This window comes from Puntigrus tetrazona, chromosome 3 (assembly GCF_018831695.1).
Source record: "Puntigrus tetrazona isolate hp1 chromosome 3, ASM1883169v1, whole genome shotgun sequence".
NCBI lineage: Eukaryota > Metazoa > Chordata > Actinopteri > Cypriniformes > Cyprinidae > Puntigrus > Puntigrus tetrazona.
In genome coordinates this window covers 8,181,856-8,209,355 of record NC_056701.1, presented here as the reverse complement: position 1 = coordinate 8,209,355, position 27,500 = coordinate 8,181,856, and the positions used below count along the sequence as shown (strand labels likewise).

At 44.5% G+C, this 27,500-nt stretch overlaps 4 protein-coding genes across 7 annotated transcripts; 1 reads left to right on the top strand and 3 right to left on the bottom strand.

Annotated features, from left to right (window-relative positions):
* Positions 1 to 328: 328 nt before the first annotated feature.
* LOC122339740 (essential MCU regulator, mitochondrial-like) lies at positions 329 to 1,571 on the top strand. The gene is made up of 3 exons (XM_043233970.1): positions 329 to 584; positions 1,242 to 1,381; positions 1,505 to 1,571. The coding sequence occupies exons 1-2, from the start codon at positions 458 to 460 to the stop codon at positions 1,373 to 1,375; spliced, it is 261 nt and encodes an 86-aa protein (XP_043089905.1). The 5' UTR covers positions 329 to 457; the 3' UTR covers positions 1,376 to 1,381; positions 1,505 to 1,571.
* A 703-nt stretch (positions 1,572 to 2,274) lies between these two features.
* Positions 2,275 to 7,757, bottom strand: ndufa6 (NADH:ubiquinone oxidoreductase subunit A6). Its single transcript, XM_043233971.1, has 3 exons — positions 7,583 to 7,757; positions 6,530 to 6,645; positions 2,275 to 2,478 (listed from the first exon to the last, which is right to left on the bottom strand). Exons 1-3 carry the CDS (start codon positions 7,719 to 7,721, stop codon positions 2,347 to 2,349), a joined length of 387 nt encoding a protein of 128 aa, XP_043089906.1. The 5' UTR covers positions 7,722 to 7,757; the 3' UTR covers positions 2,275 to 2,346.
* A 1,120-nt stretch (positions 7,758 to 8,877) lies between these two features.
* On the bottom strand, positions 8,878 to 19,903 carry triobpb (TRIO and F-actin binding protein b). Of its 3 annotated transcripts, none has more exons than XM_043233969.1 (12): positions 19,732 to 19,903; positions 17,612 to 17,668; positions 17,459 to 17,527; positions 16,690 to 16,779; positions 16,483 to 16,592; positions 14,557 to 14,965; positions 13,707 to 13,929; positions 11,685 to 11,772; positions 10,687 to 10,846; positions 10,147 to 10,257; positions 9,891 to 9,977; positions 8,878 to 9,594 (listed from the first exon to the last, which is right to left on the bottom strand). In XM_043233969.1, the coding sequence occupies exons 1-12, from the start codon at positions 19,735 to 19,737 to the stop codon at positions 9,433 to 9,435; spliced, it is 1,572 nt and encodes a 523-aa protein (XP_043089904.1). In that variant the 5' UTR covers positions 19,738 to 19,903; the 3' UTR covers positions 8,878 to 9,432. The 3 variants fall into 3 exon arrangements, with proteins under 3 accessions (XP_043089904.1, XP_043089902.1, XP_043089903.1); XM_043233967.1 differs by having other exon boundaries at positions 14,557 to 14,980; positions 19,732 to 19,899; XM_043233968.1 differs by having other exon boundaries at positions 13,707 to 13,926; positions 14,557 to 14,980; positions 19,732 to 19,899.
* Positions 19,904 to 20,062: 159 nt separating this feature from the next.
* On the bottom strand, positions 20,063 to 24,808 carry LOC122339678 (serine/arginine repetitive matrix protein 2). 2 transcript variants are annotated; one of them, XM_043233966.1, is made up of 3 exons: positions 21,848 to 24,808; positions 21,578 to 21,680; positions 20,063 to 21,283 (listed from the first exon to the last, which is right to left on the bottom strand). In XM_043233966.1, the coding sequence occupies exons 1-3, from the start codon at positions 23,446 to 23,448 to the stop codon at positions 21,203 to 21,205; spliced, it is 1,785 nt and encodes a 594-aa protein (XP_043089901.1). In that variant the 5' UTR covers positions 23,449 to 24,808; the 3' UTR covers positions 20,063 to 21,202. The 2 variants fall into 2 exon arrangements, with proteins under 2 accessions (XP_043089901.1, XP_043089899.1); XM_043233964.1 differs by lacking the exon at positions 20,063 to 21,283 and having other exon boundaries at positions 21,312 to 21,680.
* Positions 24,809 to 27,500: the final 2,692 nt, after the last annotated feature.

The window sequence follows — 27,500 nt, the reverse complement described above, 5'->3', positions numbered from 1 at the left end:
GTTTATGTATATGCTTTATTTCTTTCAGATTATCAGAAATAATTAATCAGTTCTGTTCTATTAACAGAGTAACGCTTCACTTTACGTTACATGTTATAACACAAACAGTGTAACAGTTACATCCTTATAACATTTACAAAGTAGCTAACAGTGAATGTGATTAATTACATAATATTTCTTTAAAGAGATCTATTCTGGAATACAGTGAAGGTCGGAGATGTTTGGATGAAGGAGAGAGAATGAGGACAGAAAGATGAGCTCTTCCGGTGTGTGTGTGTGTGGTTATGCTTCTATAAATATATATAGAACGCGCGCACACACACACACACACACACAAACTCTCTCACACGCACACACACACGCGCGCGCGCGCAGACACTCTCTCTCTCACTCACACACACACGCGCGCACGCACGCGCACACACACACACTCTCAGAGCGCGAGAGCTCGGTGATCATGGCGGCGGTGTCGGTGTCGGTTGTTCGCCGGTTCGTGTCTCTCTCGGTTCGGCTCGGGTCTCTGCAGCACCGGACCGCAGTGAGCACCACTTCCGGCGCCATTCTGCCCAAACCCAAGAAAGTGTGTGAGTAAAGCTGTCAATCAATCAATCTATAAACCTATCAATCAATAACTGGCGCTCTGACAGGAGACACACACGAGCGAGGGGTGTGTGTGTGTGTGTGTGTGTGTGACAGTAACATCTGTGTTTATTTGAAAGAAGGAACCATTACTAATAATAACTATAACCGCGTTCTGTTTATTATAAGCGCCTCCTGTCTCTTTAAATGCCCTTCCGATCAGGACGGCTTCTGATTGGCTGCGCGCTCGTCGTGTGTATTTATGGGAGTTATGAGAATAACGGCCTGTTTTTACTAGAGATGTAGGACAGACACAGTGTAGTAAAACACATGCTTTTAGTCCGTGAAGAGGATTTAACGTTTGATGAAAATATAGATGTTTCTTCATCAGAGCAGAAGTGAATGGGTGCCGTCAGAAGGAGAGCTCCAGTCCATCAGTTACCAGATCAAACCAATCCAGCCTTTTCCGACTAAAACACGAGTCCATGATCCATAAACACTCCGTCTCCAGTGATCATGGACTGAGTTGAGATCCTCGTAACGCTGGGTTGTTTTCGTCCTCTCCAGATGATGGACTGGAGCTCTGCGCCGGTGTCAGGCCCGTTCTGACGGCACCCATCCGCAGCAGTGGGTGACCTGTGTGTGTCGTTGTGGTCAGACAGCGTTCGGTCTGCTGAGGATCATGATGGTGGTCACCCCCTTCCTGTACGTCGGGACTCTCATCAGTAAGAACTTCGCTGCTCTGCTGGAGGAACACGACATCTTCGTCCCTGAGGATGATGATGATGACGACTGATCCCAGGTGAGTGTGTGTGTGTGTGTGTGTGTGTGTCTGAGTGTGTCTGTGAGTCTCTGTGAGTGTGTGTGTGTGTGAGTCTGAGTGTGTGTGTGTGTGTGTATCTCACGCTGGTGTTTGTCTCCACAGACGCCGCTCAGTCTCTTCTCTTCTGAATCCTGGACTCTGTCTTCTATAATAAAGAATCTTTACTCCACTCAAAAGCTTCTTTTTTCAACACTTACTCATCGAGGAGGCATTAAACTGAAAAAAGTGCTGGTATTTAAAACATTAAGAGAGAAACTGTAGGGATTCAAGTTATAATATTTTGAGAATACTTACAAAATATGTCAAAATACAAATGCCATAATTTCTACAAATTAATTATTAATTTTGACATCAAAAATAATCTTGATTATTATGTTAACATTAAATTTTTTAATAATGCTTTTTTAATATATTTTTGTAAAATGGCACTAAACTTCTTTCGTACTATTTTGTACATATCCTGAAAAAAATGTATCACGGTTTCCACAAAAATATTGTGCAGCACATCTGTTTTTTAACTTTGATAATAATCAGAAATCAGTATATTATGATGATTTCTGAAGATCATGTGACCCTGAAGACGGGAGAATGATGCTGAAAGAAATCACACAGCTGCTTTAGACTAAAACATTTAACACTTTTAATATATTTTTGATCAAATTAGCACAGCCTTGAGTGAATTCTATTAAAAACTATTAAAAGATTATCAATCCCAAAAACTTGTGTGTGTGTGTGTGTGTGTGTGTGTGTGTGTGTGGTGTGTGTGTGTGTGTGTGTGTGTGTGTGTGTGTGTGTGTGTGTATACACACACATGAATGTCTGGTTTGTTAGGATTGAAGCCGTTCTCAATGACACACACAGACCAGAGAGAGTTCAGCATCAGTGTATATTTACAGTCTAGAAGCAGGAAATCACAACACACTTCAGAGGTCAGGGGTCAGAGGTCAGGGGTCGTGTCCGTGGTAGAATTTCGACAGGAAGTCGGTGGGACGCTGAACCTCAGTCTCGTGGAAGTAGCGCATGATGTGTGTCTTCTGCTTCCAGATGTTGATGGTCTCCTCCAGCTCCATCTTCCCCTGAAACACAGGAGCGAGCGCTAGTTCACATCAGACGCTCACGCTAACAGATATCGGCTAGCATGCTAAAACAGGAGCGAGCGCTAGTTCACATCAGACGCTCACGCTAACAGATATCGGCTAGCATGCTAAAACAGGAGCGAGCGCTAGTTCACATCAGACGCTCACGCTAACAGATATCGGCTAGCATGCTAAAACAGGAGCAAGCGTTAGTTCAGATCAGACGCTCACACTAACAGATATCGGCTAGCACGCTAACACAGGAGCAAACGCTAGTTTAGATCAGATGCTCACGCTAACAGATATTGGCTAGCACGCTAACACAGGAGCGAGCGCTAGTTCAGATCAGACGCTCACGCTAACAGAAATCGGCTAGCATGCTAACACAGGAGCGAGCGCTAGTTCAGATCAGACACTCACACTAACATAACGGCTAGCACGCTAACACAGGAGCAAACGCTAGTTCAGATCAGACGCTCACGCTAACATAACAGCTAACATGCTAACACAGGAACAAATGCTAGTTCAGATCAGACGCTCACGCTAACAGATATCGGCTAGCACGCTAACACACAGAACTATAATTAATTACGTAATTTTTCTAATTAATAAAGTCTGAAGTACAATGTAAAAATCTTGTATAAATAATTGTCTCTTTATATCTGCTAAAAAACTAAATTGAAAGATCTGCTTTACGTCCTCAAATAATTAGCATATTGTGATAAAGTTCATCATTTTCTGTACTGATAAACATTTTCTTATAGACTTTCTTATATTTTAGATTCATTACACAACTGAAGTAGTTCAAGCCTTTTATTCTTTTAATATTGATGATTTTGGCATACAGCTCATGAAAACACAAAATCTCAAAAAATGTGCATATCATGAAAAGGTTCTCTAAACCAGCTATTAACCTGATCATCTGAATCAACTAATTAACTCTAAACACCTACAAAAGATTCCTGAGGCTTTTAAAAACTCCCAGCCTGGTTCATTACTCAAAACCCCAATCATGGGTAAGACTCCTGACCTGACTGCTGTCCAGAAGACCATCACTGACAGCCTGTCAGCCTTGTTCCTGTGCCGAAGAAACCTCAACCATCTTGCCTAAATGATTACCGCCCTGTAGCTCTGACGTCTGTAGTGATGAAGTGCTTCGAGAGACTCGTCAGAGACTTCATCACCTCATCACTACCGGACACACTGGACCCACTACAGTTTGCCTACCGCCAAAACCGGTCTACAGAGGATGCCATCACACACCTCCTCCACACAACCACAAGCCACCTGGATTTTAGGAAAGGGAACTATGTGAAAATGCTGTTCGTGGACTATAGCTCAGCGTTCAACACCATAGTTCCCTCCACACTCACCTCGAAGTTGGAGGTCCTGGGACTCAGCCCATCCCTGCGTCACTGGATCACCAACTTCCTAACTGACAGACCACAAGCCGTACGGATGGGAAAACACACCTCATCCTCCCTCACTCTCAGCACTGGAGCCCCTCAGGGTTGTGTTCTGAGCCCCCTGCTGTACTCGCTGTACACACATGACTGTGTGGCCACTACAAACTCCACCACCATCATTAAATTTGCTGACGACACTGTCGTGGTGGGCCTGATCTCCAACAACGATGAGATGGCCTACCTTCAGGAGATCAACAACCTGGAGAGATGGTGTCAGGAGAACAATCTGCTCCTGAACGTCAGCAAAACAAAGGAGTTAATAGTGGACTTCAGCACGAAGCAGGTGCGCTCTTACCATCCCATCATGATCGACGGGACCCCAGTGGAGAGAGTGGACAGTTTCCGGTACCTGGGTGTTCACATCACGCAGGACCTGTCTTGGTCCTGTCACATCAACACCCTGGTGAAGAAGGCCCGGCAGCGTCTATACCATCTGAGGCGCTTAAGGGACTTCAGACTCCCATCTCAGGTGCTCAGGAACTTTTACACCTGCACCATCGAGAGTGTCCTGATGGGAAACATCACCTCCTGGTTTGGAAACAGCACCATGCAGGACAGACGAGCTCTTCAGAAGGTGGTGCGGTCAGCTGAGCTCCCTGTGCTGCAGCACATCTACAACAAGCGGTGCTGTACCAGGGCCAGGAAGATCGTGGAAGACCTCAGCCATCCCAACAATGGACTCTTTTCTCTGCTGCGTTCAGGAAAGCGCTTTCGTTCCCTGAAGGCAAACACAGAGAGAATGAGGAGGAGCTTCTTCCCGCAGGCCATTCGGAGTCTGAACCAGAGAACACCCAGCACCTAATCACCGGGATTCCCATGTTCACCTCTCTTTCCCAGATACTCGCCACTTTGCACTGGACATTCGCACAGCCACTTTTACATTTTACACTTTATATTTTATATTCTACACTTTATTTTTTATACTTTGCACACTTTTTTATACATATTTTTTTATTTTGTTTCTATTTTGATGCTGGACGGTTGTAAAGAACATTTCACTGCATGTCGTACCATGTATGTATGTGTATGTGACAAATAAAATTTGAATTTCAATTTGAAAAAGCCTCCAGCCAGAGGGAAGACACAGAAAGACGTTTCTGAACGAATAGGATGTTCCCAGAGTGCTGTATCAAGGGAAGGTGGGAAGGAAAAAGTGTGGCAGAAAACGCTGAAGAGGTGACCGGACCCTGAGGAAGATTGTGGAGAAGGACCGATTCCAGACCTTGAGGGACCTGAGGGAGCAGTGGACTGAGTCTGGAGTAGAAACATCCAGAGCCACCGTGTTCAGGCGTGAGCAGGACATGGGCTTTAGGTGTTCAGGTTCCCCAGATCAAGACACTTCTGAACCAGAAACAGCGGCAGAAGCTCCTGACCTGGGCTACAGAGAAGCAGCACTGGACTCTTGCTCAGTGGTCCAAAGTACTTCAGAAATCAAGGTGCCAGAGTCTGGAGGAGGACTGAGGAGAGGGAGATGCCTGAAGTCCAGAGTCCGGTCCCCACAGTCAGTGATGGTCAGGGGAGTCATGTGAGCTGCTGCTGGTCCACTGTGTTTTATCAAGGGCAGGGTCAATGCAGCTAGCTATCAGGAGATTTTGGAGCACTTCATGCTTCCGTCTGCTGAAAAGCTTTATGGAGATGAAGATTTCATTTTCCAGCACGACCTGGCTCCTGCTCACAGCGCCAAAACCACTGGTGAATGGTTTACTGACCGTGGTATCACTGTGCTCAACTCTCCTGACCTGAACCCGTAGAGATCTGTGGGATACTGTGAAGAGAAAGTTGAGAGACGTGAGACCCAGCTCTCAGGATGAGCTGAAGGCCGCTATCGAAGCATCCTGGACCTCCATCACCCCTCAGCAGAGCCACAGGATGATCTCCTCCACGCCGCACTGAAGCGGTCACTTCTGAGAAAGGATTCCCGGCCAAGTATTGAGAGCATAACTGAACATAAGGTTGACTTTTTGTATTAAAAACTCTTTTCTTTTATAGGAGAAGCAGTTGATCAGCATTAGTCTGCAGGAGCGTGTAAGTGTATTTGTTTGTAGTCTAGTCTGATTGTAGCGCAGTCTCGTTGCTAGGTTTCGCTGTGTTGTTTACCTCGTGTCACGTAATTATTGTCGTGAAGTGTCGTGCGAGTTTCGGACCTTTTGTTGTTGTAATATGGGAGGCGTGTCCTGCTGAACTCAGTCACACGATTCAGATAGTTTTAAAAGAAGTGTTTACACCGCGGCAGCCCCACGCGTTCAGACCTCATCGTGTGAAGACCAGCGACTCTACCTGTGCGACTCCACCGAGCAAAGACACCGGCTAAACACTTGTGTATACCTAGTATTTATTTTCATTTCTATTTGAGCTTTCCCTATTCCTCTTCAAACTTCTTCCACTGTTGTGTCCCTGTTCCACCCTACTCATACAATGTCTTTAAACATCCCTAGCCTCTCCAGCATCTCCAGAACATGAACAATAGCTCCGCCTTCTTCACGTAAACATTTGGGCGGAGTTCTGAAAATAAACCACCGAGACGTCGAGAAGCGTTTAAACGAGTCGTTTTAGGCGTCTGGACTAGTCTGAGCTTCAACACACACCTTGATGACCAGCATGTCGATGACCCTGGGGTCAGTCACGTGACGGTTCTTGTCAAACATCTCCCTCAGCTTCTCGTGTCCCTGACGAGACGTGATGTCCAGCTGGAACGAGTGCACTGAAACAAACACACACACACACACACACACACACACACACACACAGAGACACACACAGAGACACACACACACACACACACACAGAGACAGAGACACACACACAGAGACAGAGACACACACAGAGACAGAGACACACACACAGAGACAGAGACACACACACAGAGACAGAGACACACACACACACACACACACACACAGAGACACACACACACAGAGACAGAGACACACACACACAGAGACAGAGAGACAGAGACGCACACACACAAATAAGATTTTGTTCACATAATATGTTTGTGAAAAAATAAATAATATATAATACATACATTTAAAATTTATAAAAAAATTTTTATAAATAACCAAAGTGTATATTTTACATTTACTTTATTGTTTTTATAGACAAAGTAAACAAAAACACTTTTACTTTTGTTATAGCCTCCTCCAATAAGTGAAGATTAAATATAATAAGCTTCCTGTGGGATTAAAGAGGAATACTAAATGATGGTCCTTAGAGAAAGAAACACAGCAGAGGAACAGTCTTTTAAGGAAGGTTTGAGAAGAGCAGATTCTACACAGAAGACTACAGTAAACCTGGAGCAGCTGCTGCACAACTAAACGTTTAACACAAACACAGTCTTCTGAACAATAAAACGATATATTCACGGCATGAAGTGCATGTATATAATAATTATAATTTATGTATATAATAACAACACGCTGTATGTTACGGTGTAATGTTTATTAAGGTAGAAGTGTGGTGTAGAGATAGATCTTTACTCGCCTGCTGCTCGAAGAAACAGAACTGAATGTTATCTGTGTTTCGTGACTTGGCTCGGTTCTGATCCCGCTCTGTTTACTAGCACTGCTCTTCACAAACAGATGTGTGTGTCTGACCTTGACTCGGTTCTGTGTGTGTGTGTGTGTGTGTGTGTGTTGTACCTGTGTTGGGCACCTCTCGGTACCAGGCCCGGTAGAGCTCGCGCGCCCTGCGCCTGGCTTCATTCAGGTCGCGGCTGAAGATCGGTTTAACGACTTTAGCGGCGGCGGCTCCGGTTCGAGTCGCTGCGCTGGACGCCATCTTTAAACTCCGCCGCTGCTCTGCGCACGCGCGAGTCCGCCGCGCTTCAAAGACGACGCGCCGCCGCCTCCTTCCGGCGCGGAGCGGAAACGCGCGGTCAAACACCTGTAGTTCCTCACTGTAGTTTTTCTTTATACTTACAGTGTCACCATAATGTAGATTTACAGCAGTATAATAAATAATAATAATAATATAAATAATAATATAATAAATAATGAAATTAAATAACTTTATGAGACAAATTTTATTCCTTTTCCTGTTAAATGGCGAATTATGTACGATATAAAAGAGCTTTAGATCTGTAATCATCTCTGAATCATGGAAAACCAGAAGGACTGAGTAATAAAGGCAGGTTTTCTTCTCAGCACAGATTGTTATGAAGAGGACTGGTTATAAGATCAAACATCTGAATATAGAAACACTTCAGGGGTCCGGGGCCCACCGAAGGCCTCAGAATGACTTTAAAACTATTTGAAATAATATTAAGATAAGATAAAAGAGCTTAAATATAAAGTCAATCACTTCATCTTTGTCAAGACAAAACATTTCAAAAATGTAAAGCTTTTTCGAATAATTTAATATTTATAATAAAGTGGGATTAAAGTGACTGATGATACTGAATAAACCTTTTAAATTCTATATTCTATATAATAATTATCTGGCATGAGAAAGAGAATCAGCTAAAAGAGGACATCACTGAAAGACTTTAACATCTGAAGGATGAGGCTTCCTTGAAACGGTTTACAGAAATAGTTTATAATTATTTATTTTACATGGAGCTATAAAGCTGACAGAATATCTAAAAAAAGCACCTATTTAAGGCCAGAGCAGATAGATTTATTCTCCCTGGGACTTCAGAGACGCGTCAGATTCAGAGAGTAACTATGATCCTGGAGAAAGAGATTGTACAGACAGTCTGAACCTGTGCCTGTGTTTTGAAGCATGTTAGGAGAAATAAAACATGCCTTACTCCTAGAAGATACACACAAACACTTCAAGAACATGATCCTGGAAATAGTCTTATCACACTGTAATATATATTTATAAATAGAAACGTTATTATAAACTGTTGTCATGTTCCATTATATTAATATTTTTATACTGTATTTTATCAAATAAATACAGCAAAAAAAAAAAGTACAGAAGAATCAGAGTCTGGAGACCGATGAAGCCATGTTTTATTAGTCCTAGAACGAGTTCAACTCTACAATTAAATATGACAAGAAACTCAAACATCTTAAAAAACATTGGCTCATTAAAGCAAAGCTCTCTGTTTTTGTGGCACAAAGGCAGTTGCACAACACACACACACACACACACACACACACACACACACACACACAGAAGCAGGAGGCACATAATCAGATATATGTTTGGCAGATAAACCCAGTGAGACTCTGATTATTCATACAGGTGTGTGTGTGTGTGAGTGAGTGAGTGTGAGTGAGTGAGTGCGTGCGTGCATGTGTGTGTGTGTGTGTGAGTGAGTGAGTGAGTGAGTGAGTGTGTGTGTGTGTGTGTGTGTGTGTGTGAGTGCGTGTGTGTGTGTGTGCGTGCGAGGCGTTCCAGTTCTGGTCCCAGGAGTCAAACACACACAGAGACGTGAGAAAGTGCAGAAGCGTTTGTTCCAGTGTGCCGCAGCTGATTGGCCGGTGGGGACAGCTGCAGCTGATTGGGCTGAAATGATAGCGTGTGTGTGAGGCTCCGCCCCTCAGGAGGCGTGTGTGTTGTCGGTCTGCTGTCCCTCGTGGAGCGCGCTCAGTGCTAGTCTCAGGTGTTCTCTCAGAGCCTCGGCCTCACGCTCGCTGCGGCTCTTCATCACGCTCAGCTCCTCACACACCTCACGGTAACGCTCACACACACTGCTCTTCTCCTGACACACACACACACACACACACACACACACACACCAGAGAGAGAGAGAGAGAGAAACGCGTTACACAAGAGGAACACACACACACACACACACACACAGAGGAAAGGTGTTACACACAGACAGACACACAAATAAGCAAAACAACATGTTACACAGACAGAAGCAGAACACACACACAGGCAAGAGAAACATTACACAGGAAGCACTCGTAGCACACACAGGAAACACATTACACACACAAACAGGAAACATGTGGAACACGGGACACACTGCTACACACAGATGGGTCTCACCGTGGACAGGAAGTGCAGCTGGTTGCGGAGACTGCTGAGCTGCTTGTGTAAGTACTGTACTTCATTCTCTCTCACACGCAGCAGAACCTGCACACACACACACACACACACACACACACACACACACAATCAACACAGGTTTCAGGTGATTTCAGGATAATCTGATCATGAAGGTCTTCACAGAAGAGCATGTATAACCCGTGTTCTTCAGACTCAGGAGCTCCTGAAGACAGTGTGAGGAACACAAACACATCACCTGTGTCTCACACCACGACCTCTCACTGCCGTCAGGCACGCCCTCTGACCCTTGACCTGTGACTAGAGACCGAATGACCTTCACCTCCTCCGACAGACGCGCCTGGAGGTCCTGCACGCACACACACACACACACACAGAGAGACACACACACACACAACAAAAAGGTTATATATAAGGATAAAACAGACTTTTAAGGAGTAATCATCATCTTCCTCAGAACTGAACACACTCCTCTTTAAGTGGATCAAGACGTGGCCGAGTGTTTTCTTATTCTTTAATAAGATTGGAGTCTCAGACCCCTTTCTGGATGATTTTCTCTCTCAGTAAAGGATTGTCGATCAGCTGAAGAGAGGTGTTCCCCAGGGATCTGTTCTTATATTATTCATAATTTCTCTCTTGATCAGATCGTGGTGGTCTGAATGAATCTGCTCACATCAGCCTGATTTAGTATGATCTCATTAGCTTCTCCTGTACTCAGGACTGTTCAGATCTCCTGCTGCTGGTGTTAAAGCTGATGTGAGAGCAGTGCGGCAGGTACCTGCTGGTCTCTCTTCAGCTGCTCTATCTGTGTGTCTCTCTGAGTCACGAGTCGCTGGGCGTCCAGACTGTGCTGCTGCGCTCGCTTCAGCTCCACACACTTCTGAGAGTACCGCTCCGACAGAGACGCCAGCTCCCGCCGGAGAGACGCCAGCTCCGCCCTGCGCGCACACACACACACACACACACACACACACAGACACACACACACACACACACACACACACACACACACACACACACACACACACACACACAGAGACACACACACACAGAGACACACACACACACAGAGACACACACACACACACACAGAGACACACACACAGAGACACACACACACAGAGACACACACAGAGACACACACACACACACACACACACACACACACACACACACACACACGGACAGACACACACACACACACACACGGACAGACACACACACACAGAGACACACAGATACACACACACATAAGAATTTTTGCACCCCTAGTGTGAGAGTGTGTGTGTGTGTGTGTGTTAGTAAAGTGTACTCACTGTTGTTTGTTTGTGTGTGTGTGTGTGTGTGTGTGTGTGTCAGTGTGTGTGTGTGTGTTAGTAAAAATGTACTCACTGTTGCTGTTTGTCGTGTGTGTGTGTGTCTGTGTGTGTGTGTGTGTCCGTGTGCGTGTGTGTGTGTGTTAGTAAAGTGTACTCACTGTTGCTGTTTGTCGTGTGTGTGTGTGTCTGTGTGTCCGTGTGCGTGTGTGTGTGTGTTAGTAAAGTGTACTCACTGTTGCTGTTTGTCGTGTGTGTGTGTCTGTGTGTGTGTGTGTGTGTCCGTGTGTGTGTGTGTTAGTAAAGTGTACTCACTGTTGCTGTTTGTCGTGTGTGTGTGTGTGTGTGTGTGTGTCCGTGTGTGTGTGTTAGTAAAGTGTACTCACTGTTGCTGTTTGTCGTGTGTGTGTGTGTCTGTGTGTGTGTGTCGTGTGTGTGTGTGTTAGTAAAGTGTACTCACTGTTGCTGTTTGTCGTGTGTGTGTGTGTCCGTCTCATGGGTGGTTCTTTCCAGCTCTTCTCTGTGTGCTTTCTGTAGCGCCTCCATCACTGACAACACAAACACACCGTGTCACACACACACACACACACACACACACACACACACACCTTCTGGTTTCTGTGGATCCAGTCAAAGAGATGTATTTTATGACACTGAACACACACAAGATTCTAGACTAAAGTGTAGAGTCACTCCATGACCGCTGTACCTTTTAATTTGAGAAAAACTATTGCAATATATACACTGCTCACAAAAATTAAAGGAACACTTTAAAGAAACACATTAGATACATCAGATCTCAATATGAAGTTGGATATCTATACAAATAACGGCAGGGCAGTGTCTTAGGAACAAAAGGATGCCAAGTCTTTGAATGGAAATAAAAGTTTTCAGCCTACAGAGGGTTTAGTTGTGTAGACACCATAAAATCAGAGTGAAATGAAGATGTGGCAGGCCAGTCCATTTTTTCCAAAACTTAATTTCTGCATCTCAAAATGCTTTTCAGTATCTTGTGTGGCTCCCACGAGCTTGTATGCATGCTCCTAATGAGACGACGGATGGTGTTTTGTGGCATCTCCTCCCAGATCTGTGTGAGGGCATCCCTGAGCTGTTGTACAGTCTGAGGAGCAACCGGGCGGCGCCTAATGGACCGAAACATAATGTCCCAGAGATGTTCTATTGGGTTTAAGTCAGGGGATCGTGAAGGCCATTCAATCGTTTCAATTCCTTCATCCTCCAGGTGCTGCCTGCATACTCTTGCCACGTTCATTAGGAGGAAACCAGGACCTACTGCACCAGTGTAGGGTCTGACAATGGGTTCAAGGACTTCATCTCGATACCTTATGGCAGTCAGAGCACCATTTCCTAGGCAGTAGAGGTCTGTGCGTCCCTCCATGGATATGCCTCCCCAGACCATCACTGACCCACCACCAAACCTGTCATGTTGAACGACGTTGCAGGCAGCATAACGTTCTCCTTGTCTTCTCCAGACTCTTTCACGTCTATCACAGGTGCTCAGGGTGAACCTGCTCTCGTCTGTGAAAAGTACCGGGCGCCAGTGGCGGACGTGCCAATTCTGGTGTTCTTGAGCAAATGCCAGTCAGGCTCCACGGTGCTGGGCAGAGAGCACAGGGCCCACTACAGGACGTCGGGCCCTCAGGCCACCTTCATGAAGTCTGTTCCTGATTGTTTGGGTAGAGACGTTCACACCAGTGGCCCTCTGGAGGTCATTCTGTAGGGCACGAGCAGTGCAGGTATCGGTCCTGCTGAGGGGTTGAGGACCTTCTACGGCCATGTCCTTCTATGTCCAGCTCCCCGAGAATAACCACCAGTCTCCTGAAATCTCCTCCATGTTCTGGAGATTGTGCTGGGAGACACATTAAACTTCTGTAGGGTTAAAGAATCGCCTCATACTGCCAGTAGAGGTAATGATGCAAGCCAAAATCAGCACGAGTGGAAAACCAGCCAAAAAAGATCAAGAGGGAGAAACTCGATGACCTCCACATGTAAAACCAGTCCTGTTTTGAGGGTTTTCTGATTGTTGCCACTGAAGTGCACCTGTTGTTAATTCCATGACCACTAATACAGCTGAACTTGATTAACCTGCTTAACTGACCAGAAAATTATCAGACAGGTTTATTTCAATTCATGCCAGGCCCAATGAAAAAAGTGTTCCTTTAATTTTTGTGAGCAGTGTATATTATACAAACAGGTTTATCTTGATGAAACTTTAACAGAAATATACCACTTACTGGAGACCCATTTAGAGCTAGTGGAGCTAGCTTCTAAAACGAAAGGAATATTAAACAGAAATAATATTTAGTAAAATGTATTGCCAAGAAAAATGTAAACACAACAGTATTTCTGAAAATAAATAGATACAGTACTAAATATCAGGCTAAGAAGTTTCATGAATGTGTTAGCTAGACGCCAGTGAAGCCCCGCCCCCTCTAGAGCATGCTCTGCAGTGATTGGTCAGTACCGCGTGCGGTGGCGTCGCTCTCCTCCTTCAGCAGAGCGTCTCGTTCCCGCTCCAGAGCGCCGATCTGCTGTGAATGCTGCTTCTCCAGCTCCTCCAGCACCTCCCTGTGCGTGCGCTCCATCTGCTGCAGCACCGCCCCACAGCCTGACTCCGCCCCGCAGCGACCCGCCCCCTCCCGGCCCCGCCCCAGCTCCGCCAGCTGCTGCCTCAGAGACGCCACCTGCAGGAGAGAGCGAGACAGACACGGCCGAGGTAAAGCCTTCTGCTTTAGTGAAGGGGCTCTGGACAGGAAGTGTGAGACACGCTCATGCACACACACACACACACACACACACACACACACACACACACAGAGCAGCACACACGACTGAGAGTAAAGCTCATACAGTCATCTGTGCAGGTGATTGTTAACCCTTACAGCGCATGAGCCTGAATGTCTGATTCATTCGTCGGAATAAATCATTTTATACGATCCATAAAAATAATATTAATAATATGACAATTACCAGAATTTCTTTTAACTAATGGTGATCAAAAAACTGCCAAAATTGGTGAAAAATCGCACATATTTTACAATCATGAATGAAAATTCAGTTTTTTGCAGAAAGTGGCTAAGAATATATAACAACAAATACATTTTAAACACAGGAATAAAGAAAATGAGCAGAATGTAAATCATGTATTTTGATGCCAACACACAACAATCTGCTGGGATAACATAATAGAAGTGAAGTATTTTGATATGCTTGGCATATACTCAAAGCGTTACTCAAGGGTTAATCTCTCTCTGTGTTCTATTCAGTTCTCATAAAGTCATTCATGAGAGCAGATAGATTTATTCACGCACTACCTCCCTCTCCAGCGCCTGATTGGCTGACAGGCCCGAGCGCGAGCCCATCGGCGGGAGTGACCTCGTCTCTTTGAGCGGCAGCCGCTCAAACTCCGCCCACTTCCTCTCAATCTCCTCCTCTATTCGTCTCTGTTCCGACGGCTGGCCCGCCCCCTTCCGCGACAGCACCGCCTCCCACTGGTTGTGGGCGTCGTCACGCGGCCGCTCCTCCTGCCATTGGCTATGCTCTCTCACCTGCCCCTCCCCCGACTCTCTCTGATTGGTGGAGGCAGGGGTAGAAGGCGTGGCTACAGGTGACAGCTCAACGTAGTCAAATTTGCGGTGGGCGGGGTTTGCTGCGGCGGAGGTGGCCTCTGATTGGCTGCGCAGGCGGAGGGACGAGGACTGACGGGTGTTTTCTTTATCACTGCTGCAGTTGGGCAGCCTGAAACACACACACACACACACACACACACACACACACACACACACACACACACACACACACACACACATTAGTGTCTCATTAACTCCACCACTAACGACTTAATCTCAAGGCTCTCATCAAACTCAATCGATTAAGAATATATCGCTGTAAATATAGAGTATAATGTATATATCAGAAACAATAGTAAAAAAAGAATGATTATTTTTAGAAGTTAAATATTTTTATATATTTTTCAAATATTTACCAATCCTAGTTATTATTTAAATATGCTTTTAAATTATTAAAAGCAGCACTAATACTATTACTCTATAATACTTATATTGTAAAAGATTATTATACTTTATATACTGTATTGTTTTAAATTATACGTTATAACATGTACTGGATTATGTATTTTGTCAAACAATTATTTATAGTTATTTATCTAATAGAGAAAGAGATATATATATACCGTAAATTCTGGACTATAAGCCGCTACTTTTTCATAGGTTTTGAACCATGCGGCTCATACAAAGGTGCGGCTATTCTGCAGATTTTTTCCACCGCTAGGGGCGCTCTAACCGGAATTAGAATCAAAACTAAGACAAAATAAATGCAAAGAAGAATACGCTAGTTCAAGAAGAATACGCTAGTTCCTCTTTAGCAGATATAAGTCGGTAGAAGCGATAGAAGGGACGACAAATGACCAATCCTGTCAAACTCTATCTTTTCAAATCCTCACCCTTCATCATGGAACCCACACGAAGAAGTTCATATGATGCAAGTTTTAAGTTGAAGGCCATCGATCTCGATATACAAGAAGGAAATGAGTCTATGGTGAGACGCTGGAGGAGGCAGCGGGAAGAGCGTTTTAATCAGCAAAGTTGCTGCCGTGTTAAAATACAGGTTAGGAAAGGATCTATTTAGGTACATACATGTACATTTACAATTCAAAACCGTTCTGTTCCTGTAGTAAATATATAATCTAAAAACATACATATCTGTGCAAAACTTTTTAAATAGAGCGGATGCGGCTTGTATGCAGGTGCGCTTTATAGTCCAGAATTTACTGTATATATATATATAGATATATATAGATATATATATATACACACACACACACACACATACACACACTTTTAGTTACATATTTATATTAGTAAGCATACTATTATATTTTGTATTAAAACACTTTGTATTTTACTTAATTTTCTTAATTATTATATTTTATTTTATTTTACTTAATTATTATAATATTTGTGACAAAATGCATGATATTAAGTGTTGTTATTAGATAATCTAGTAATGTTTTTGTTGTGTGTGTGTGTGCGAGTGTGTGTGTGTGTCTGTGTGTGTGTGAGCGAGCGTGTGTGCGAGTGTGTGTGTGTGTGTGTGTGTGTGTGTGCGAGCGTGTGTGTGTGTGTGTGTGTGTGCGAAAGTGTGTGTGTGCGAGCGTGTGTGTGTGTGTGTGTGTGTGTGTGTGTGTGTGTGTGCGAGCGTGTGTGTGTGTGTGGACTGACTGTGTGAGGTCTGGAGAGCTGCTGGGCCGGACGTTCTTCCTCAAGACCTCGATCCAGTTCCTGCGTATGCCGGCCGTCATGGCAGAGAGCGTGAAGACGGAGTCTCTGGTCTACAGGACACACACACACACACACACACACTCAGTATCTGTAGATCAGATGATCAGTGCAGGAATGCAGCGAGTCCAGACCCGATCCTGTTCTCACCTGAATCTGGAAGCCGTAGTTCTTCTCCACGTCAAACTCTGAGACCTTCACACACGCCTTCAGATCGATCTCACCATCCACCTCGTCCCTCTGAACACACACACACACACACACACACACACACAGACACAGACGCACAGACACACAATGAACATGATTTCTGAAGGATCATGTGACACTGAAGACTAGTTTAACTCATCTCTGTAGTAATATTACAGTATTTCTGTACATTGGTTAAATCCAGTGTAACATGTGTTAGCGTGGTTGTGTGTGTAACATTAACGTGTGTTACCGTGCTCTTACCATGTTTCTGTGTGTGTGTAAAATTAACGTGTGTCTGTGTGTTATTAGCGTGTTTGTATAATTTTAGTGCATTCACATGTTCATGTGTTTGTTTGTTCATGTGTGTTTGCATAATAGTAGCATGTTCTCATGTTAGCGTGTTACTATCAATCAATCAATCAATCATTTTTATTTATATAGCGCTTTTAACAACACAGGTTGCATCAAAGCACTGTACAGTATAAAGTAGAAGTACTAGATGTACTAGTTTAGATTTGTTCATTAGAGGATGCTAACGTGTTCACAGGTTATTAGCATGTGTTTATGAGTGTTTGTTCATTATTAGCATGTCTTTGCATGTTATGAAGGTGTGTTTTTGATGTCTTTTGTGTTAGTATGTTGTGTATTATTAGCGCTTGTTCACATGTGTTTGAGAGTGTTCAGGTTTGCTTGGCATGTGTTAGCGTGTTATTAACGTGATTCTAACCTCCTCTGCTGCAGAGTCTCTGTAGTACTTCAGTCCAGCATCCGTCAGCACAAACCAGTGTTTCCTCCACTGCGCACACACACACACACACACACACACACGGTCAGTCGTCAAACACGTCTCAGTATAATCTCACAGACAGACGAGTCTCACCTCTCCGCTCTCGTCCAGTTTAGACATCCATCCCTTCTTGAAGTTCAGCAGGTCAGGCTGCAGACAGAAGAACGGACGGTTCATCAGACCAGTGTGATCACACACACACACACACACACACACACACACACACACACACACACACACACACACACACACACACACACCAGTGTCACCATCAGAGTGTGTAAGTGTGAATGTGTGAGGAACAAAACACAAGACCACAGGAAATATGAGACAGTAATGGTGAAACTGTCATGACTGAATACCAGCACACACACACAGAGACAGACAGACACACACACACACACACACACACACACACACAGAGACACACAGAGACAGACACACACACACACACACACACACACACACACACACAGACACACAGAGACAGACACACACACACACACACACACACACACACACAGAGACAGAGACAGACACACAGAGACAGACACACACACACACACACAGAGACAGACACACACACACACACACACACACACACACACACACACACACACACACACACACAGAGACAGAGACACACACACACACACACACTTAACCAGGGCTGGTCGCCAGATCATTTTAGTGAAACTTGTTTCTATTCACATTCACTTGAGCTTTGACGCAACTTCTAAGCCTATTTGTTCCACTGCATGTAAGATTTAGACCAAAAACATTTAGCTCATATCAGTTAGTCTGCACACACACACACACACACACACACACACACTAACACACACAGGCCAAAATAACAAATCAATTACATACAAAACCATAAATAGATAAAGGTTAATTATGTAGTAGAAGGTGTGATCGCTGGTGATGGTTTGGTACGGGGTTTACTCGGATCATTAGCTCTTTAGTTTAGTAACAGCAGCATGTGTCTGGACAGGCCAGGTTTCCAGTTACCCAGCAGGCACTGGGGTTCAGGCAATCATGCAGAAATATGAAAAATCCATGATGAGCCAACCGAGTTTCCAAAGCTTTCCCAGGACTGAATGAAACAGCTACTGATTCATACTCCATGGAGTGAATCATATCAAACGATTCCTCACCATACAGGACAGGAACAGGGACTCTGTGAATCTTACACGCTCTGAACCCTGATAGCACACACACACACACACACACAGACACACACACACACACGTGTGTTTCAGAGTCTGTTCATCTTCAGGGCGTTTCCTTTCAGACGTCAGATGGACATCTAGAAGACGTCTGGAAGATGTTAATGATGTCGAATGTAAAACTCTCATTAAAGAGCTCTTTTAAAACATCTTGCAGACATCCGTCAGACGTTTGTAGACAGCAGATGCTTTCCAGATCAAACGATCTTTAGCAGACATCTTGCAGACATCTTGCAGACGTACGCGTGCCAGCTGTAGTTATACTTCCATCCTGAGATGCAAACTTATCTCGAACAAAGCACAGACTCAAATAGAACATCACTTGAAGATAAAACTGGCTCTAAATGTCTCTGATATCACTGAAGTTATGTAAAACACAATGCATGGTGCAATTCCGTTAAATAACAACCTTTCTAGTTTTATTTACTGGCTAAAAACTTGATCCCATTCATTTGTGCACGCAGGTTGGATGCACATTTTTAGAATTTGAGTAGAATTTTCAAATTGATTTGGAATTTTAGAATGAACGCGCAAATCATGCAGCACTTTTTATGCAGTATTCCAAAACGTTCATAAAAATAGACATAAACAGCTCGTTTCGCTTCAGAGGTGGTGTATATTTGAAGTGTAAACAGGAAGCAGTGCAATCAGTGTATTTTACCTGAGTTTACCTCTGTGTGTGTGTGTGTGTGTGTGTGTGTGTGTGTGTGTGTTTACATCAACATCAACAACAAACCAGCAAAGATCAGTGCGCGTGCACGGCGTGGGGTGTGTCGCGCGCGCAGAAACACACAAATATAAAAACAACAAGTTGTGTTTGCTCAAGAACCACCCACCCAGAGAGAAGAGAGAGAGACACACAAGAAACACTACACCTCACACACAGACAGGAATCTGCAGGTAGGTGCTAACACAACTCAAACTAGCATCGTGTTTACACTCAGAGCGACGGTTATTAAAGTGAATCAAAGTGAAACTGACCGTCATGATGTTCAATCCAGCCGCAGCACAAACACAAGCACAGCACTGATTAAACAAGCCGCGTCTGAGGAGCTTCGGCGCTCTCAGGTCTCGCTAAAGCTAAACGCCGTCATGTTTTGTCACACTTTTAACCTCTCGATCGATAAACAGGAGCCTAAGTTTGACGGAACTCGCGCTGCTGTCGCCGTTGCCGGGGCGGAGCCTGAATAGAGTTCGGCGGAAGCGAGCGGCCAATCAAAACCGCCCAGCGCAGCAGAGCAACCAATCGGAGCCACGCCAGGTAGCGACGTGGCCAGTCAGAAGCGCGCTGAGCAGCACAGCAACCAATTACAACCGCGTGGCGCAGCTCAGCAACCAATCAGAACTGACCCATTCAATCGGCTTTTACTGAAGTACTTTAGTTCTAGGCTCTCACTGGAATATGAATGCTAAAACTTAGTTCCAGACTTAATAAATTATTAATTTATCTTAATTGAATGGCATTGACAGTGTTTTTATTGCTAGTCAAGCAAATGCATCCCAATGCTTTTGGATATTTGTGCTACAAAATAGGGCTTTCCCCGATTAAGGATTTTTCTGGTAAACCATTAGTCAATCATTTTAAGCATTAATTGACTAATCACACAGTTATTAATAAGCCATTCAAATCATTATTATGAGCATTTATCCTAATAAGCGCTCAAGTGTACACACAAAGCTTGCCACAAGGCACTGGCAGAAGTGATGTATCAGTGAAAAACTGTAAGCAGACTGCATTAATGTTTAATATTTTGATAAAGTAATGATTTCTTTTACAGTCGTCGACAAGTACTGACTTGTCATCTCCTTAGTGATGCATGTATGCATGTTTCATATGGATTACACAATCTGAAAATACTTGTTTTACACTTGAATTGATTCATTCAAGTATGTATTTACTCTCTATAGAGATATTGTTAATGTTTGTTAAAGTAAAGACTGTTTTGCGCTCACGTTCACAAAGAGAGACGGCAGAAAGCACATTTGTCAAAGTCAGATTTGATTTCTTTGAGCGCATGCAAATAAACATGGCCTTTACAGATTAGTTCTAGAACTAAAAAATAGGGTACTAGGGCGATTTTGTGCAAACTATTACTTGCATTCGCACTTACAGTGGATACTAAGCAGTGACGTAAGCTGGTTGACAGCAATGTCATTTGTGCACAGCCTACAAAAGGAGAGTATTACCACAGTTAGTTTGGGTACTACGGAATACTTCCTGTGATGCAAAAGGCCATAATGTTGAGTAAATGATGACAGAGATATTAATTAGTCGGTGATTGATCTCTTGAATGGTGACTGTTTTTATGACGTGCCTGTTGCATTGGTTCTTCATCGGTCTGATCCACGCTGCAGGAGAAATACACCGATGGTCTGTGCGCTTTCTGCAGAACAAATACACACCTGGTGAACAGGGTTGGGACTACAGCGCCTCCGCAGGTGGACAGAGGTATTACTGTACCTGGTTCTGTCCTGACGCTCTGGATGGGTTTCTGCTGGACTGTGTCTGATCCGCGGTCGGACTGCTCGCTCTCTGTCACAAGCACAGGTGAAATACATGACCAGGGCAGCTGACACACAGGTTAAAACTCTCAGACCTCGGCAGGCGTGTGTGTAAACACGAGACACACACTGTGAGGTGTTTCAGGATAAGATACTCTCATAATGGCTGGATTGAACTATTCAAGAATGGTGTATCGTTTTTCTTGTACACTAACAGTGTAATGTCATAGGCCGGTTAAATATAATACTTAAAACATTTCTTACTTAGAACTGAATGACCATTATGATTGTATGAATGCCACAGGATGTGTGTGTGTTTATTTACCTGTGTGTGTAGGGAGCTGGATGAGTGAGCCCTTGATAGTGTACCACTGTCTCTGTCATCCTCAAGTTCATCCCATTCAGAAGGAGCTTTGCTCTGAGAGTGACTAAAAAAACACGAACACAGCTTGGATTGTGTTGAACAGCTAACCTATGGCTAACCCTCATCTGAAGATATCAATAGACCCTTTTTAATCATTTTCAAATTGCATTTGATAAATACACCCTCATTTTAAATATTATTTTGAACAGTGATCAAACAGTTTCTGTCCACCTGGCTGGTTTGTAGCGGGAAAGCTCTCGTTTCTGCCTGCTCTCCATCTTCCTCAGGTGGCTTGGACCGTCCCTCTGGAAGACCGTTTTGACCTTGGGAAGGTCAGCCATCATGGCATACTCCTCCCGGTTGAGACCTGATGACCCAGCCGAGAGGTGACTCGACTCGGAGTCCATGGAGCTCTGAGAAGATGTGTGTCTTTGGACCGGAGGCGAGGGGCTTCTGTGTCGTCGGCTGTCAGATGTGGAGCTCTGTGCTTCCAGGTTCTGCCTCATGCTGCTCCTCTTGCTTCCGTCTCGTGGCGTTTCCCAGGCGGATTTCATACAGGAGCTAGCTGGTTTCTTCTCACTGGCATGGCGTGAAGGGGAGGAGTTTCGCGATACTGACTGGCTGTGAAGAGAGTGGGCGGAGCCTCTCCAGCGTCCAGATGAATCGTGCTGTGATTGGCTAGTATTGGTGTTTCTTACGTAAGAGGCGGAGCTACTCACAGTGTTCCTCAGAGGTGCGTGGTCTGTAATCTCACGCCTCAATGTAGACAAAGAGGGCCTCCGCCCACTCTCTGACTTGCAAGGAGGAGACTGGCTATGAGCTAAGGGGGAGGGACTGCGACTTTCGGAACCACGTTTTGACAAGGACTGGCTTGTTGTGGACTTACGAAGTGATGATGTACCAGGGTTTTGGTGATGGCCTCTACTTGGGGAACTGTGTCGGCTCTCTCGATTGTAGCTCTTTGGTTCCGGTTTCTTCACTGTGGTTTGGCTTTGCGTTTCATAACTTTTTCTGGATGGGGAGGGGCTTTTTCTCTCATGACTCCACCCATTAGATATTGACCTTCGATCTGATTGACTTAGTGTTCCATAGCCCTTTCTGACTGGAGATGCACTGCGCCGACCCTCTTGAATCTGACTTGATACACCATTGGTCTCCATCCTCCCCATAGGGGACTTGCTTCGGGAATCATAGCGGCTCTTCAAGGTGGAGGAGGAAGAAAATCCCTGTCTGTCAAGACCACGCTCATATGAAGGGCTTTTTGTTTCAGTTTTCCTATCGTAACTTTGTCTGGAAGGGGACTGACTTCGGGAATCATAGCGGCTCTTTAAGGAGGATGAGGAGGAGAATCCCTGTCTGTCAGGACTGCGCTCATATGAAGGACTTTTTGTCTCAGTTTTCCTATCAGAACTCCATCTGGAAGGGGACTGAGTTCTTGAATCATAGCGTCCCACTGGGGAGAAGGAACTTTGTCTGTCATGACCAGGGCTTTTTGTTTCAGTTTTCCTCACAGCAGGACCTTCATAACTCCGTCTGGAAGGAGACGAGCTTCCACGGTTCTCTGGGAAGGAACTATTGTTCTCAGGTTTCCGTAAAGTGCCTCTCAGATCCATGTGAGAGAGAGACTTATTAATGCTACTGACAGTGCCTGCAAATGAGCGGAGGTTTCCGGAGTAGCTGTTTCGTGCCGGAGTGACAGGTGTCCTATCTTGTCCATGTGAAACTGATCGAAAGCCAACCGTGTTGAGAGAGGAGCTAGACTCGGCCCGTCTGAACGAGGAGGGAGAGGATGAGCGGGAGAGAACAGACCCTCTTTTGGAAGAATCGAGCATTCCTGACAGCCGTGTGGGAGATGTGTGGGAATTTCGTCCAGCTCTTCGACTGGAGCCGCCAAATGATTCAGCTTGTTTGAAGGGGGTGGGACTCAGGGCCCGGGGGCCAGCGAGGGCCTCGACCTCCAGGCTGAGATCCACTGGCTCTGGAGGATAGGTTTCTTCAATCTGCTCAACATTCTGAAACTCAGAGGTCCTCCTTTCTGAAGGGACACCCAGATCCGGATTTCGAAATGGAATGGTGGCTTTGAGTTCAGGGCTTTTGTTGCTTGGCAGGGGATGCCCTCTCTCTGAATGCCTATAGGGAGGGCTTTGCTCACGGAAGGCTCTGCTGCCTGCAGCCCTTCCCAGAGAGAAATATCCACTCTCCCGTTCCCTTCGTTCTTTCTGGCTGCCTACGGACAGAGAGACAAGATCATGACCTGTGTTAATACATGAAATGATACTGCACTCGTGCACCGTGACGCAGCGCTAAGGAAAAGCCCAGTGCAACCCAACACCACCTGACACCTCAAACTGCCACTCTAACCATCAGAACAACACCACAAGCTGCTCGATTGGTAACCGGATATTGGTGTTTTCCTCACAGTGAGAAGCACTGAACTGCCCAAGACCATCGTGGCGACTCTGGGACACCTCTGTCCATCCTCGGGGGCTCGCCCGGTACGGTGGCGGATCCAAGCGGGTCATTCTATGGCAAGATGAAGGATGATGAAGGTTGTTGGAGTATTCCTCTGTTCCTGCAGAGCTGCTGTAAATGGAATCCTCACCCTGACTGGGATTAAAGATATATAAGCGAAGACTAGGATATGACACAAAACACATGCTTAGAGCAAGGTATGCAATTAAACTAATTTAATACAAGATAAACATTATAACGACAGCACAGACCTGACATGCCAATCAGAGTGTAGAATAACAAGTGAAAAAAAACGAGTGGAAGCTCTTAAGCACTCTTACCTGTCCGAGCTTTGGTCGTCGTCTCCGTCACACAGGTAGAGGTCACAGTCCGGGCTCAAGATGCAGAGGGAGCCGTCATCAAAGCCACGCCCTCCTCTGCTGACATCACAGTAGCTGCTAACCACTGACAGCACATCTGAGTCATCCTGATAGGTGGACGGAACACAGGTGGCCAATCAAACAGCAGCACATACAACTGAACTGATCTGTGTTCTCATGGAACGCTGAGGCATCAGAATAGAAGGATACTGCACCTTTAAAGATTCATTGACCGTAAACGTGTTATACTAAAGCTGGGTTTCTACTTGTCAGGATGGGTTTCTAATGTCAGCAACTGTGCAAATGTTTTACAAAATAACACAGTTCTTCATCATTTGTAATTATTTCTTGTTCCAAATAAAGTTATACCATATTTCGAGCTTGTTAACTAGACTTGTCTGAGCAACTAAAATGACACTTCACATGCAGTGTCCCCCTCCCCACACACACACTGTATTGGTTTAGGGTTTCACAGCTGTAACTCAGTCTGGTTTGTGGCTTTTCGTCTCATCATTATTTCAGATAAGTGAAGAATCATCAGCTGAAATATCAGTATTCATCAAATGCAGAAGAATAGTTAGAAATTCTGAGATCTTAAATGCGATTACAACATAAATCTTTTCTGACTGGCATTTTTAACACATCTCCAGTGGCTCACAGCCACCAGTTTTGGTGCCATGTTGAAGCTGCTAACAATAAATATTAAAGGTGAGTGTGTGTTGAAACAAATAAAAACGTAAATAAAAATCTGCAGAATAGAAGATCATAGACACTTACTACACGCCGGACAGGAAGAAAAGATCTAGCAACCTCTTATAAACCAAAAGCAACCCCCCAGATGACCCTCCCAACCATCTGAACTGGTAACCTGGTAAACCTGACTCAGAACACCCAAGAAATCACCCATTAGACACTATAAGCTAATCTAAACACCCTAGCAACCACCCAGAAACCAGAGTAGCAACTGAATGTCAACAACAGACCATAGCAACAACCCATGTATACCTAAACACCATCTAAACACGGTGAAGGATAGACAACACTTCCTTTCTCTATTTTATAAAGAGACCGTTATGAAACTTTCACAGTTATAGGAACAATTTCATGTTTTGGTGAACCATTTCAGGTTTGGTTCAGATCTCAGCGGTTGAAGTCTATCTGGGAATGTATTGTGTTACTCTAATGCCACAAAGAGAAGAAAATGATCCACCTTCATTCATTAGTAATGAGGATGCGCACACTCACTCACACACACACACACACACACACACACACACACTCTCTTAAATTATTTTAATGACTTTAATCTGTTAAAGCATCACACAGCTGGTGATTCCAGTCAGTCTGAGCGCATCTGTCACGATATATGCCACAGAGAGAACTAAATAAGCTGTAAGCACACACACACACACACACACACAGAGTGAATGGCACCACTGGTTTCTGCTGATGGAGGGGTTGCGGTCTCACCTTGGCGGTGGTGTCCTTGTCGTCGCTGCGCGTGGCCGCGGGGGCGCTCTGCTCGGGGACGCGCTCGCTGCAGGTGTGGTGCAGGTGTTTCTGCCGCAAGCAGTCGTGGCAGCGGGTGGAGTCGAAGATGTTGGGCTGGAACTTGGGGCAGATCAGCTCGTCTCCGGCCAGAGGCATCGCGGGTCATTCGTTCACATGAGGTTAAACACACTCAAACAGTCCGAGAGCAGCACACAGAGACACACAGTGAGAGTGAATGTGTGTGTTACCTGAGCAGCAGGTGAGAGTCGATGGAGTTTGAGATGAACACACACACACACACACACACACTCATCCCATTGGCTCACTCAACAATAGCAGACAGTGATGCTGCATGTGTGTGTCCATCTGCTGTGTGTATTAAATATCAGCAGCTTCAGAGACGCGCCACAGCTGCTGCTCAACATCACACACACACACACACACACACACAATCAAGAAAAGGACCTGAAGAAGATTCAGCATGAGGGAAATGTGCTTGTTTTAGGAGCATTAATATGTGATTCAACTAAATCAGAACGGGTTTGAACTCACAAGAACCTCAGAAGTGTTCATGTGAATCATGATAAAGACACAAACACTAAACCAGGGGTCACCAAACCTGCTCTCAGACTTCAAGAGAAACTCTCAAAACATAACCTTCCACCGCGTTCATCGCCTCGGATCGAACAACAACGACAGCTCTGACACCATGATACCAACAGAAAGAAGTGGTCAAGAGTTTCTCCAGAAGGAAGGAAGCGCTCTTCAGCTTTACAGAACTGACACGTATCCTGGTTTTAAAACAAGATTTAAAAGAAGGGAAAAAATAATCAGTCGCTAATGAATGCAATACAAAACACTCAAAAAAAAGAGGATAAAACAACTGTATATGACTCAGAAGAACCATACGTCATCATCAATATTTCTTTTAATAATAAAACGATGACCATTGCTATCATATCTGGACCGAACACGGATGACCCACAATTTTTCAGTAACTTTTTCTCAGCTATAGCTCATTTCTAGTAGTTTTCATAATTGGAGGTGACTTCAGTTCTGGACTAAAATGATTCTAACACCTCAATTCAAACAATGATCTACAGAAATCATGATCTGATCTCGGCTTCAAGAGAAAACACTTATTGTCCATCAGTTCATAAATCCTTCTCATGCACTGATTATTTTTAACAGGCAGCTCTCTCTTAGACATTAATCCCATCATCATATCATCTCCAGAACTATGATGCAGATATTACAAGAAAATCATTTAGATGGAGGACGAACACGTCACTGCTCGAGGACTTGAGCTCTGTTCTGAACAGAACGATGATTTTCCTGCTAATGAACGATAAACACTGACAGCCAATCAGAATCCAGCCTGATTTAAAGAGACAGACAACAAAACGGCAGTGAACTTTTATAATAAACAGAACAATATCCTCTAAAATCCTTATTATAGTGATCGATAGTTAGCGTTATTATTATAGTTATAGTCACAGTGTTAGTTATAGCTACCAGCCGTCACTATCGTTTATTATCATTATTGCTATTGTTATAATTAT

Coding starts and splice junctions, on each gene's coding strand:
- LOC122339740 (XM_043233970.1), top strand. CDS start 458: ATGGCGGCGGTGTCGGTGTCGGTTGTTCGCCGGTTCGTGTCTCTCTCG. Junction 585..1,241: donor GCCCAAACCCAAGAAAGTGT/GTGAGTAAAGCT, acceptor GTGGTCAGACAG/CGTTCGGTCTGCTGAGGATC.
- ndufa6 (XM_043233971.1), bottom strand. CDS start 7,721: ATGGCGTCCAGCGCAGCGACTCGAACCGGAGCCGCCGCCGCTAAAGTC. Junction 6,646..7,582: donor CCGAGAGGTGCCCAACACAG/GTACAACACACA, acceptor TGTTTGTTTCAG/TGCACTCGTTCCAGCTGGAC. Junction 2,479..6,529: donor TCGACATGCTGGTCATCAAG/GTGTGTGTTGAA, acceptor CCTGTGTTTCAG/GGGAAGATGGAGCTGGAGGA.
- triobpb (XM_043233967.1), bottom strand. Junction 17,528..17,611: donor AACTGGACGAGAGCGGAGAG/GTGAGACTCGTC, acceptor GTGTGTGCGCAG/TGGAGGAAACACTGGTTTGT. Junction 10,258..10,686: donor AGCTGAAGAGAGACCAGCAG/GTACCTGCCGCA, acceptor GTGTGCGTGCAG/GACCTCCAGGCGCGTCTGTC.
- LOC122339678 (XM_043233964.1), bottom strand. CDS start 23,448: ATGCTCGATTCTTCCAAAAGAGGGTCTGTTCTCTCCCGCTCATCCTCT. Junction 21,681..21,847: donor TCCCGCTACAAACCAGCCAG/GTGGACAGAAAC, acceptor GTGTTTTTTTAG/TCACTCTCAGAGCAAAGCTC.